At 39.5% G+C, this 11,819-nt stretch overlaps 1 protein-coding gene across 1 annotated transcript; it reads right to left on the bottom strand.

The window, feature by feature from the left end:
* Positions 1-4,645: 4,645 nt before the first annotated feature.
* Positions 4,646-9,509, bottom strand: LOC104079181 (regulating synaptic membrane exocytosis protein 2-like; the record flags this gene model as incomplete). The annotated part of the gene is made up of 5 exons (XM_009581121.1): positions 4,646-5,574; positions 6,034-6,173; positions 7,100-7,201; positions 7,953-8,065; positions 9,368-9,509. Coding segments are annotated over 5 exons (716 nt in total), but the record flags the coding sequence as incomplete, so codon positions are not given.
* Between the last annotated feature and the right edge of the window lie 2,310 nt (positions 9,510-11,819).

Here is an 11,819-nt window from a genome sequence, read left to right as displayed (position 1 = left end):
ATAATTATACAGGCAGTTCAGATAGGACTTGCTAATGAAGGGCCATGGAGTCTTTGTCCTTATTCCTGGCTGCTGAGGCTGGGTCCACTTCTCCTAAGCTCAGCTGCTGTGAAGTTAGACATTCAACCCAAGCCAGTCATCGCTTTCTGCTTCTGTGGTCAATGGGGAGATAGGAAGAGAATCTGATCTCCCCAGAGTGACTCATCTCATCCTAAACAAGACATCTAAAATAGGCAGGTATTAAGCCAATAATTCCAGAAGCTAATTTATCTTTGGTCTTAGTAACATATAGCTTTATTTTTTGCCAGCTAAAGCTAGCTCCCATTAATCTGTCCTAAATGTGGACCGTTCTTGCCTGGGAAAATGTGCATCTTTTTTCTCGCATAGCTGCTTGCTCCCAGTAAAGGCTCACTGCAAAGGGACTGAAGGGACAGAGAGGGTAGTCACAGTTGGAAGATTGTTGTGAGACCTCTAAATCTGGTGCCCGCTCTTTGCTGCCTGAATGACGGGGAGGTGAGAATTGCACAGAGGCATGAGCTAAGGAAACAAATACGGACTGCTCTACACTCCCCCACAGCATTACCTAACTTTGTGAGGAAGCTATGAAATCTAATGCTTTGTTAACTTTTATGTCATGTTAAAGCATTGGTATTTAACCTTCTATATGAAAACACTTATATTTTAATTAGTTATACAGCTGTGAACAGCTATTCGATAGTAGCGAGAGGCTACAGGAATGCAACGGCGTGCTGGTTAGCACGTGCTGGCCCTGCGCTCACCCTCATCACGGCAAGAGCATCTCACTACTTGAGCCTTAAAGATCTGCTGTAAAGGCATGGATGCAGAAAAGTCCCACAATTAGGGTGACATAGTGTTTTACTGCACTTTTCATTGGCACAAACACTCCAGAATAACAGCATGAATCAATCATCTGAGTCAATGTTTAGTAGTTATGAGTAAAGTGGGACTGTTAAGATTAAAATGATTTACAGTTTTGTTTTGCTTGAAATTAAGTGGAGGTGGGCAAGAAGGTGTTGGTGAGGGGAAACAGCAAACAACCTTGAGAAACTGTCTCAAGGAAGAAAAGGACCCTTTAGAAGGGTAGTATATTGTGGCCTTTTTTTGGCCTGTACAGCTGTACCGGCGTGCCTTCTCACGTATTTGCTGAGTGTAATTGCCTTTATTCCTGCAGAGTGCCAAAGGCAGACGAGCTCTGGTGTGTTCAGCTGTGGCAGGAGGGCGGTGGCGGCCCCGCTGCCCACCCCCCCGCAGGGCTGCAGGCAATGCACGCCAGGGCACGGGGCAGCCTCACCCACCGTCACAGCCTGGCTCCAAACCAGTTGTCACCTCGCAACAGCAACGTCAGCGTTAGCAGAGGAGAAGAGCGACCTGCTGGGACATTAGTAGTTTAACACGCCAGAAGTTTGGATCTGTTTCCCCAGCATTCCACTTTCAGACGCGGTACAACAAATGGAGTTTCCTTCCTCACAGTTTCCACTAGTACTCTGCCCAAAATACTCTTGCTTTCTTGGACTTTTTACCTCCTGACAGTACCGCAGTGCTTTTCTTTTGCCTTATTTCTGGCATCAAATGCGCAGATTTTCCTATGCAAACTGCCAGCCAGCCTCCCAGTCTTCAGTAAATTTCCAAGGCATAGGTACCTGACTTAGTGGCAGCGCTCGAGTTTTGCCCAGTCACCACTGCCTGAGCTGACGCTGCCTCTGAGGAGCCAGGCAGAGAGAAAAACCTCCACTCCCACCATCTCCATCCCCATCCCCATCACATAGCCGTAGAGGTGTTGGACCACTGCCCGCTCCCTGCTGCGGAGGCTGCACAGCCCCAGCAGCTACCACTGCCAGCTGGGTACTCTGTCCTCATTTGTGCCCTGCTCATAAGAAAAAAGGCAGCTAATATTAGGTGGTATCTAGGGATAGGGTGGAAGCTTACACACTTACTCTTTTTACAGTCCAACTTGTATAATATTATAGTTCAAGAGCTGAAAATCTAAGGCCACAGCTTTCTTAGTGAATTAAGCGGTGGGTGGCAAGGAACCCTACCTGGGCAGGGACCACCACGGGCATTGCTCTGGGGGGGCCGGGCAGTGCCCTCCCCACGCACCCGGGAACAGGACGGCAGTTCGATCCACAACCATCCCCAGCAGCCGCTTTGAGCGTGGCCACCCATTTCAAATGCTGGAAGTCTAACCGGGTGGCACGGTCACTCCACGCCGTACGGTAGCACTTCACAGTCCCAGCACGTTTAGTGTGCCGGTTACACCAAAGTCCGAGCACGTCCTCGCAGGCAGGGCCGGCAGCTTAGAGCCAGCTCCAGCCCTGGCTCCCTGCGCCTGTTTCGGCATGTGGGAGCAGGAGCGTGGCCGGAGCGCAGAGCCCGATCCCTGGCTGGGGAGAGGCAGCCCCAGCCGCCCCCTGCACCCCCCGCCTGCGTGCACGCACGGTCCGAAAACCTCTGGCCGTGAACGTGTTATTTTACAAATGGTATTTCATTTGCAGCACTGTTACGAGAAGAAAAGCTTGCTTGTTCACCAGCTGCATGTGCTGTTTGCCACGAACTTCATTGAAGGATGCTGCTGACCGTCTCAGAGAAAAGCAACAGAGCGCTGCACACAAGTTCTGTAAAGAAAATGTTTTATTTAAAGTGTTAAATACCATCACCAGAATGAGTTTGATTTACATTAGTTGGTGTTCATTACAGGCCTAATCCGCCCTTTTTTTTTCCCCCAACTGTAATTCCTTTTAACTTTTTAAAACGTACTATGTACAAGACAGCAGTGATCACCGGAATAGTGCTATTTACATGACTAAACCATAAGTAGAGTTGCAGACGTGTGAAAATTAAAAAAAATACATCAATTTTTTTTAAATAAATACTGCATAATGACAAGTATGTACAAACCTTCCATGCGTCATGTCCTTGGTTTTAAAATTTGAAATAATTTATATAGGACTATGCATACAAGAATGTGTGAGCACATCTCACAGTATCAGGAAAATGGTTATGTATTTTTCTTTAATATCCTAGGGGATATTGTAGACTGCATGTTAGTAATATTTATTTGCTGCTGGTAGACAGGTGTCTAAATTATTTCAATAAATATAATTTTACCAGTCTGTCCATTAACTTAACAATAATCCATTATATAAACTCTGAAGACAAGACACAATCTTGATTTATATGATATTGCACAAAGTAAAAGGCATTTTAAGTGATACTGTTATTACTTTTGCCCTCTTGTGAGGCATGTACAATTTCTTAATGGGAAACTTTAATAGATTTTCAAATAAAATCAGAATAATTCTGTGTGGCCTTAAAGGTAAATGTAATGTATATTTCAAAAATTATTGCAAGGTTTCAATATTAAACCTTAGATAGGTATTAAAGGCATACAAAGACCCAGGAAAAAAGGACATTTTGTTATTAAATCTTAGCCAGTTACATTCCCTTTAAATAATGTAATTTAATGAGAAGCTTGAACTTGCAGCACCACCCAACGGTAGTTACTGTCTGCTACAAAAAACAGGTTTTTGAAGATCCATTGACTGCAGTGAGGGTTCTGGTAATGGTGTCAAATAGCTGTCGGAGTGGTACTGATAAGCTTTCTTTAAGGCTATTTTACGAACCAAAGACTGATATTTTCCAGACTGATATTACCTAATTTTTTTTTTTTTTGCAACACAAATGTAGTTTATGAAAATTGAACTTTACAGCAGAAGAACTGTACGAATTAGTAACCTTTGTTGCTTTTGTAATCTCAAAAATGTAGCGATTAATTTGGTCTAGTGCAAACAAAAGTGTTTAAATTTATTTCCTAAAAATCAACCAGGTACTTAATTTTTCCTCTTTCCAAAAACCTTCAAGAAATGATAGTTCAACCTTTGAATGAAAGATGCTGGTGCTGAAAACAAATTTATTGAAGACATCTTACAATGGCCACATGATTCCAGTATTTTGCTGTAGAATTCAATTTGAAGGTGAGAAAAAATGAAAATAAGTTACCATGCACTGTACAATAAATTGCAAAAAGTTCAAATATCTTCTTTATCAAATACATGCTGAATTACATTAATGTACTCCCAAGCCATGTTGCAAAATCCTTTTCAACATGCTTGAAAAAAAGTAAGTTCTTAAAACAATATTTTTGTCAAATAATTCAGAAATGCAGAACAATCTGCAACCCTGAACCAAATATGGGGCATAAGAGAGTAATAAGTCAAAAGGTAGCCATTTTAGAATATGATGATCATCCTGGGAGGTAGAGGGGAAAAAGAGCAAAAGGAAGAAGGGAGACTGGGAGGAGAGATAGAGAAAGGAGGAGGTAAAAGAAGTGTACAATTTGCACATTATGTTGAACTTTACAAGGCTTGTACCTTTTACATTTAAATAAATTTAATATATTACACTTAATTGTCACATAAACAGAATTTTAAATATTTGCTAGAAATTATTTTTTATTTTTAATATACGTCTGCAAAAATACAGACCATGACTGGTTTAAAGAATGATAAACTTGGTGTGTCTTTGTATCACCCTGTTGCATTCTCTTCCCTTTAAAACCATGCACTAGTGAAATTTATTTTTAAAAATAATATAAATTGTTGAAAATGGCTGATTTTTTTTTTTTTTTGCAAGTTGCAGCCCCAAGAAAATAATTTAAGTGTTCAGCTAAATCTGTGTCCATGCAAAAAAGTTTCTTTAACTTCATACAGTACAGTATATCCACAGAATTTTATTTTTCAGAGAGTCCATCACATCTGGGGTTTCACTGTGTCTATAGCTGGAGGTATGAAGCCCGCCACTTTAAGTCTTGAACCTTTTCAGTATGAAGAGTTTTCGGATCTCAAGCAACTGTTTCAAACGACAGTTGACTTTTCCAGCATCCTTACATTCTTCTTTTCTTCCAATGTCTGCTAATCCACTGACTTGTAACATGGCTTCATGGGAGAGTAACTCCCATTTCTGTGGCATAACCAAGCTTTGGGAGGGGAGGGCAGATAAATAAAGAAACGGGAGCAACGAAACAGATATGCCATTGAAAAGGACTTTTGTTGCATGAAACAGATTGATTCTTTTAGTTTAGTCCATGGCTTCAGATTGGACCAAAACTGAGTGTCCCTGAACTCCAAACCTATCAGTTCTTCATGACTTCAGTCCTTCACCTGAGGGCCTTCTGTAGGGCACAATGTGTGCAACTTCCTTGAGAACACAGGATCGCGTTGCAGCCCTAGAAACAGGCTCAGAAGACACAACATTAAGCATGCAGTGTTACCAGGGTTTGCGACCTGTAATTTTATTTTTTTTGTAACGCTGGTTGCTATGACAACAGTTTCACAGCTGCTATGAGCGAGCATACGAAGGTCCTGTTGAACTTTCAAGAGATGATTGGGAAGCTCTTCTAGTGAGAGGAGCTAAAGTTGGGTCTACTAGGGAAGAAGGAGGGAAGAGTTTGAACCACCCAATCACCATGTTGGACAGGTCCAGTTCATCTAAAAGTATCTGTGCCACTCCCATAAAGGATTTGTGATCCATACGTCCATAGTCTCCCCAAACAATTATCTGTTGGCAAAGGAAAACACAAGAAAATAGAAAAATTTCAGCAAAAATGATGAGAGTTTCAATCTGATTCGTTAAATGTCTCTGCTTATTTAATTGTAGTAAGGAATGAAATATTTGACTGTTGACATAGTTTAGTTCTGTGTATACTAACCATGACGCAGTGACAGAAATGACCTGGGTGGTAACAGAGCGGTAACAGAGCAGTTACCCATGACACTTAAGAAAGCCCAGTGAGAGAAGCAGCCCATACATATAGTAGAAGCAAAATAATCTAACAACTAACTTTTGCTCAGCACTTTCTACTTGCATCAACAGTTATTACTGTAGTATTTATCTGCTCAACAAGTATTTGAAATAGCAGAATTTGCCAAATGAAGCATGAAAGGAAGTTTGAAATTCATTCAGTGAAAACTGTACAGGTGATGTTTTCAGATTCAGAAGAATATTGATGCAAATTACCTGTAAAACTTTTCCTTGGGGACTTTCTTCAAATGATAGAAGTTGCTGATAAAGTGGTTCCAGCGTTTTTCTTGCTACCTTTGTTTTCTTTTTGGCTATGCAGACTCCATTTTCTAATAGGTACACCTTTACATATGGTGCTTCAAAGAAAGAAAATAAAGAACAATAAGTAAAGAAGTTGTCCAGATTTTTTGCCTAACAGATGTACTGTTCTATCACCATATGATAAAATCTGCCTTTTACTGGATATATAACTTATATGAAAAAATCTCCATAAGTAATATTAACATTTATTCACATGCAAAGCATCTATGCATTTCCTTTACTTTTCACCCCGGTATAATTTTTTCTTTTCTTCTTTTTATATGTCTCTTTTGCCATGAAACAATTCAGATTTTGACCTGGAAAAATCAGATATTCCTATATATAGTATCCCTATACTATACAGTATGCAAAATAGGCCTGTTAAGTAAAAGAATGACTTGCATTGACTTTGGTGAGATTTGGATCAATGCTCCAAATTATTAATAATTTAAAATTAGCTACAAGGTGAAAATCAGTGAAGAAAAGACTCTGACACAATTTCTATTTTGGCAGAAGAGCTTGCTAAAAATATCACTATATTGTCCTTTTCACATAGTGTTATAGGACATCAGATTATAAAATAAGGAGTAAGTATCAACTACTGGTCTACTTTTCGAGTAGGTACCTATTCCACACCTCTTGTTGATTCCCTCTTCATCCCTAAAATTCCTATATCACATCTTCAGTATATACTTTCCTTCTACCCCATAACCAAGGATGCATTTGCTATTACTAAAATAACTTTTGTGTCTTCTGGTAGCCCAGACACCAGTCTGATTTTTTTTTTCCTCCTGAAGTAGGGTTGATTTTTTTGTATACCATTTCAATACATTAAGCATTTCAGTGCACAATACTGTAATCTACTGATATGTGAATTTGCTAAGAGTTTACGTAAGTTGAACAATAAAGCCTCAGAAGTTGGGGGTTTGCTGGATTTTTTTGGTAGAATCCTATTCTTGTTGCTAAGATTTTTCTTCCTTACCTGGCAGTGTCTTTGAACCTGGTTTTACAACAAGGCCACGGGCTCGGATTATTTCTACTTCCAGTTGTCCTTTCTTGTCCACCATTCCCACCTGGATATCTCCTAGACAACAAAAAGAAATCCTGGCATTGTAATTCAGAAATACCTAAATATATGAAAAGCTATGGGAATTTCTAGGATGAATACATGATGACTTGTATCGTCTGCATTCCACCAGTAAGTATGATCTGGATTTTAACACTACTAGATAATTTAATACTTATCCTCTTCACTGCTATTTACGTTAGTAAACAATTAAAAAACCCTGCAATTACATCTTGTGTCCCATTTCCCACGCCCCTATCACTTCAAGTTAAATTATTTTTTTGTCTTAAGAATTTCAGATTAAAAAAAAGCAGCAAGGGAGTTAGTACAAAGCAGCTCTGTAAAACTGCTTGAAATCTCTTCACCGTGCCTCTAGTTTAAGACAAGGTATGAAAAAATAACTTGTCAATATAAAAAAGTCTGTAAGCACAATAATAACAAATACTTTGCACCTAAACTCCCATTTTTATTCAATACTATCCAAGTGATTCAGAGAAAGGATTGGTCTCATTAGCCACATTTTAAAGATGGAAAACTGAAGAAGAGATAAAAAGACTGAATTTTTCAAAGCACCTTTCTACTTTTGAGTGTCTTAATGAACATCCACAATTATGTTCAACTTTGGCTGAGGTTATAGTTTTGGTCTTAACTGAGTTGTTCAAAACCATATGGCAAATCCGTATTTAAAGACTTAGAATCTAGATAATTTCTATGTTCTAATTACCAGACCCAGTAGCTTATATCATATCTATAGGACATAAATGCTTACCCATTGATGGTGTTGCCAAAGTCTGTCGTCCTACAAGCTGAGCAGGACCAAGTCCATCCAGAAAATCACTGAACTGGCTGTCTGCAGCCAACCTCACACCAGGGAAAATCAAACTAAAAAAAAAATTGAAAAAAACCCAAAACCAAATACACTTTAATTTGCTCTTTTTTGTTTTCTAGATGTTTTGCATTTAGTGTTTATGTTTTTGGTACTACTGCTTACAAGGAACTTACTTCCACTGACAAGATTACAAAACAATTACTGTAATTTTCAAAACTTCAGTGTTCAACAAGCTGCAATTTGGCCTCCAGCATCTAAACGAACAGGTGAATGAAGCACTAATCCTCACTAAGTCTAGTTTCCACAGTAATATTTTTCCATCATGCTCTCTTTTCCCAATATATCAAAGACCACTGTTAATTATTGTAGTATTCATATGAGACCAGTTCAATAAGATATTAGTACATTTCCTTACCAGTAATTTAATTACATGAAGGTAAAATTGCTCACGTTTCTCAATCAATGCAAATGCAATGGCTGAATGTCAAAAGTATCCAGTGAAATTATTACATTAGGCTGAATACTGGTCACTATTTTTAAAATCACCTTTTAAAATCAGCATTCATTATAAACGTTTTGTTAAAAATGTCTTTGAGAATGATGTCTATTCAATAATGGAACTGAAATCCATTGTGGCAAATGACCAAAGTAACTTAAAATTCAAATTCTTCCCATAAATTATCTGTGACCCATTACAAGGCAACAAGAACTAATGAGATTTGTAATAATCAACCATAAATGTCCATCTCAAGTGCCTATACTGCATCAACTTGGACGTAAGATATATTGTACAGTACAGGCGTATCATCCAGTGCTGTGAATACCACTAATAAATCTATCCACAATAAGATTTTTTGGGGCAATGTCTTGGACATACCACTCAGAAGTCTTTAACTTGGGCTTTTATGAAAAGGATGATACATGACAGTCTTGTACTTCTGCCCAGATCATTTCTTCAGGATTAATTAGCAGAATCTTTGAAAAACTCTTGAGCCCAGTGAATGACACCTGGAAATGCTCTGGAAATGCTTTGCTCTGCAAAGCACAGACGTATGCGAGGAGTTTTCAGATACCCAGTGCACTGCATCCGCTTCCCCTCCTGCCACACCGCATGCTGATGCTCTGACCCACCAGGTGCCTTTCTCATGGCATGGCAGAAATGACCCTCATCCTTTCTGCACCAACAATGGGAGACTCTTTTGGTCACAGGGGAAGACTTAGGCTTGGTCCATCAATGACATTAGCTTGCGAAGGGAATTCTGACTGAACAGGACCTACAGCGTTCACCGCACTTTTGTCTAACTACCAGTTTCATGGAGAAACATCAGGTAATCACAGTTACAACTGCTGCTTACTTTCCCTCAGAGCTGTAGCTGTTCATGCTCCCATCCGTCGACTCCCGGCTGGCCTGACGGGTCATCCAGTTCCTCATCTCCACAGCCAGCCCTGTCTCAGTGCTCCTCTGGACGGTGCTCCGCAGCTTCTTGCCCCCTGCTTCTGCGGAGACAAAAGAGAAGCCCCCATCGCACCACGCGCTGTGGCAGCTGGGCGGCCCCGCAGGGCACCGCTGTGGGCAGCACACCACCACTCCACGTGGCAGAAACACTCGAAGCCAGAAACTAATGACCTGTACCAAAACCTCCATTTAAAAATTATCATTTTTTTAATAATAGGCAAGCAGCATAGTAAATCTCTTTTACAGGACCTCAGTTCTGTCCCCGCCTGCCTTCCAAGGCAGACAGCATACACACAACACAAGTCTGCCCACGGAGGTAACCAGATTTATACTATCCACACTCTACTGTGTTTAAAATACGTTTTCTCTGGATGAATACATCCCTCTTAGGAATTCAATTAAAATGTTACCATTATGTCAAAACCTGCAGTGTCTGAGGAACGTTCTAATTCAGATGAATTATTTGATTCAAAACCATTTGGTCGTTATCTGCTAAATCAAGTTACAGATATCCATTAGTGAGGATAGTAAACAACAAATCAAGAACCTTTCCCATTCTTTCTTCTCTATTCACGCTCCTCTCATTTCACTAGCTGCTTTAACTTTATATCTAAAAAATACAGTATTGACTTTTATGCACAATATGAAATTTTATTACCACCTCCAAGAGTAACAATTTTTGTATCTGCTTGCATAATTTAATTTTAGTTGTAAAAACAGCAAAGTGACAGATAGCTGGGTATCAGACAAGGGAAAAAATAAATACTCAAAACTTAATATAGTAGCATTTTAGTGTAGGAATTTTGACCAAGACCTCAACTGGAAGATGTATTGAAAGCACCATCAAAAAAAAAACCAAAAAAAAAAAAGAAAAGGAATAAATGAATAGGAATGAAACTTCAGTTTTTCTTTCATGAATAAGACAGTCATTTTCTGATTTTCAATGCTGTTCCCTGCAATGGGGCATGGAATTCTGTGTTCCAATTTCTTTTACCCACTGACTTCACCACAGTGATGTGTGATATACTAATAATATTATAAAAGAACAATAACTCGAAATGTACACGACACCAAATAATATCAGAATTCTTAAATATTGATACAATGAGGGTAGAGTAATATCCAATATCCTAGGATATCTAGGGACTTGCCCTCTTCTGCAGTTGTTTGTAGCCTTTGCTACCCTTTACACCTTCTCTGGCTCATCATGTACCAGAGGTCAGAAGAACTGCTGGACCTGTGGGGTCAGTGAAGCCCTAGGGATTTGAGAAAGGAAATGAGCAAGGGAGGAGATTGTCCTGGGATAAGGACTCTCACACCCCGAGGAGAACGTGTGAGCACAGGGGCTGTCCTCCACAGTAAGAGGACCTGCACCCTTGGACAAGGAATAGGAGAGGGGCATCAATTTCAATGTCCACACTCAGTGTCACTCTGTCCTACAGGCTGCAGTGTGGGTTGAAGTCTCCCAGACCCTCCAGTCAGGAAGGATATTAGGTCAGATAAAGAACACGGGAATTTTAGTGAAGTGGGAAATAGACACCCAAACCACCTTGAAACCCACTGGCCCCTTGCCAAAAAAGATTAATAACTTTGTAATATTTAGCAGTAGTGAGACATTTCTATAGCAGTACCATGTGTTGTTCAAATCACATTGCTTATTACAAGCCTTCTACGCATTCCTTTAGACCATAACTTTTAATCAGTATGTGAAAATAACGGAAGTAATAATTTTCCTCTAGAACTCAGCTACCCACATGAATTTAGTACCCAACAGAGTGAAATAATTTTTTTACTATGTCAGAACTACATCTGAAAATGCCCATCAATATCTGGTGCAATAAATACAAATAAAGAAGATACAAGACTAACATGACATATGAAAAATGAAGGGCAGAAGTCAACAATTTCATTTCTATTGGGTTGTACTGTTCCAAGTGTCTGCTGGTTTTATTATTCATATTAAACTAATGAAAGCTGGCAGCTGACTTCCAACACTGGTCCAGAGTTGTTCTAAATTCCAGTCACTCTTATCAAAGAAATAGTTCCACAGAACTGCCAGGAAAAAATTGTACTATAGTTTTGCAGAAAAGGTACACTGCATCATCGTTACATGTGAAAGGCACAAAACTCCTGAAGCCCCATGCTCTTTTCATTCAAGTATTGTTACAGGATCCGTTGTAAGAGCTCTTTTGATTAGTAAGCATTCATTTTCATTCAGCCTTTTTGAATGGTGGTCATTCTCAGTTCATTGTTGCAAACATGAATTCTCTCATGCAAATTTAACAGAACATCTTCATCTTGCATGATTCTTCAATCTCATCGTATCTTTCAAAGATTTTGGGGTTTGGGAT

Source organism: Fulmarus glacialis, unplaced genomic scaffold (genome assembly GCF_000690835.1).
Source record: "Fulmarus glacialis isolate BGI_N327 unplaced genomic scaffold, ASM69083v1 scaffold12027, whole genome shotgun sequence".
Lineage (NCBI taxonomy): Eukaryota > Metazoa > Chordata > Aves > Procellariiformes > Procellariidae > Fulmarus > Fulmarus glacialis.
Note: the sequence above shows the minus strand (reverse complement) of the source record. Positions and strands in the feature narration are given on the sequence as shown.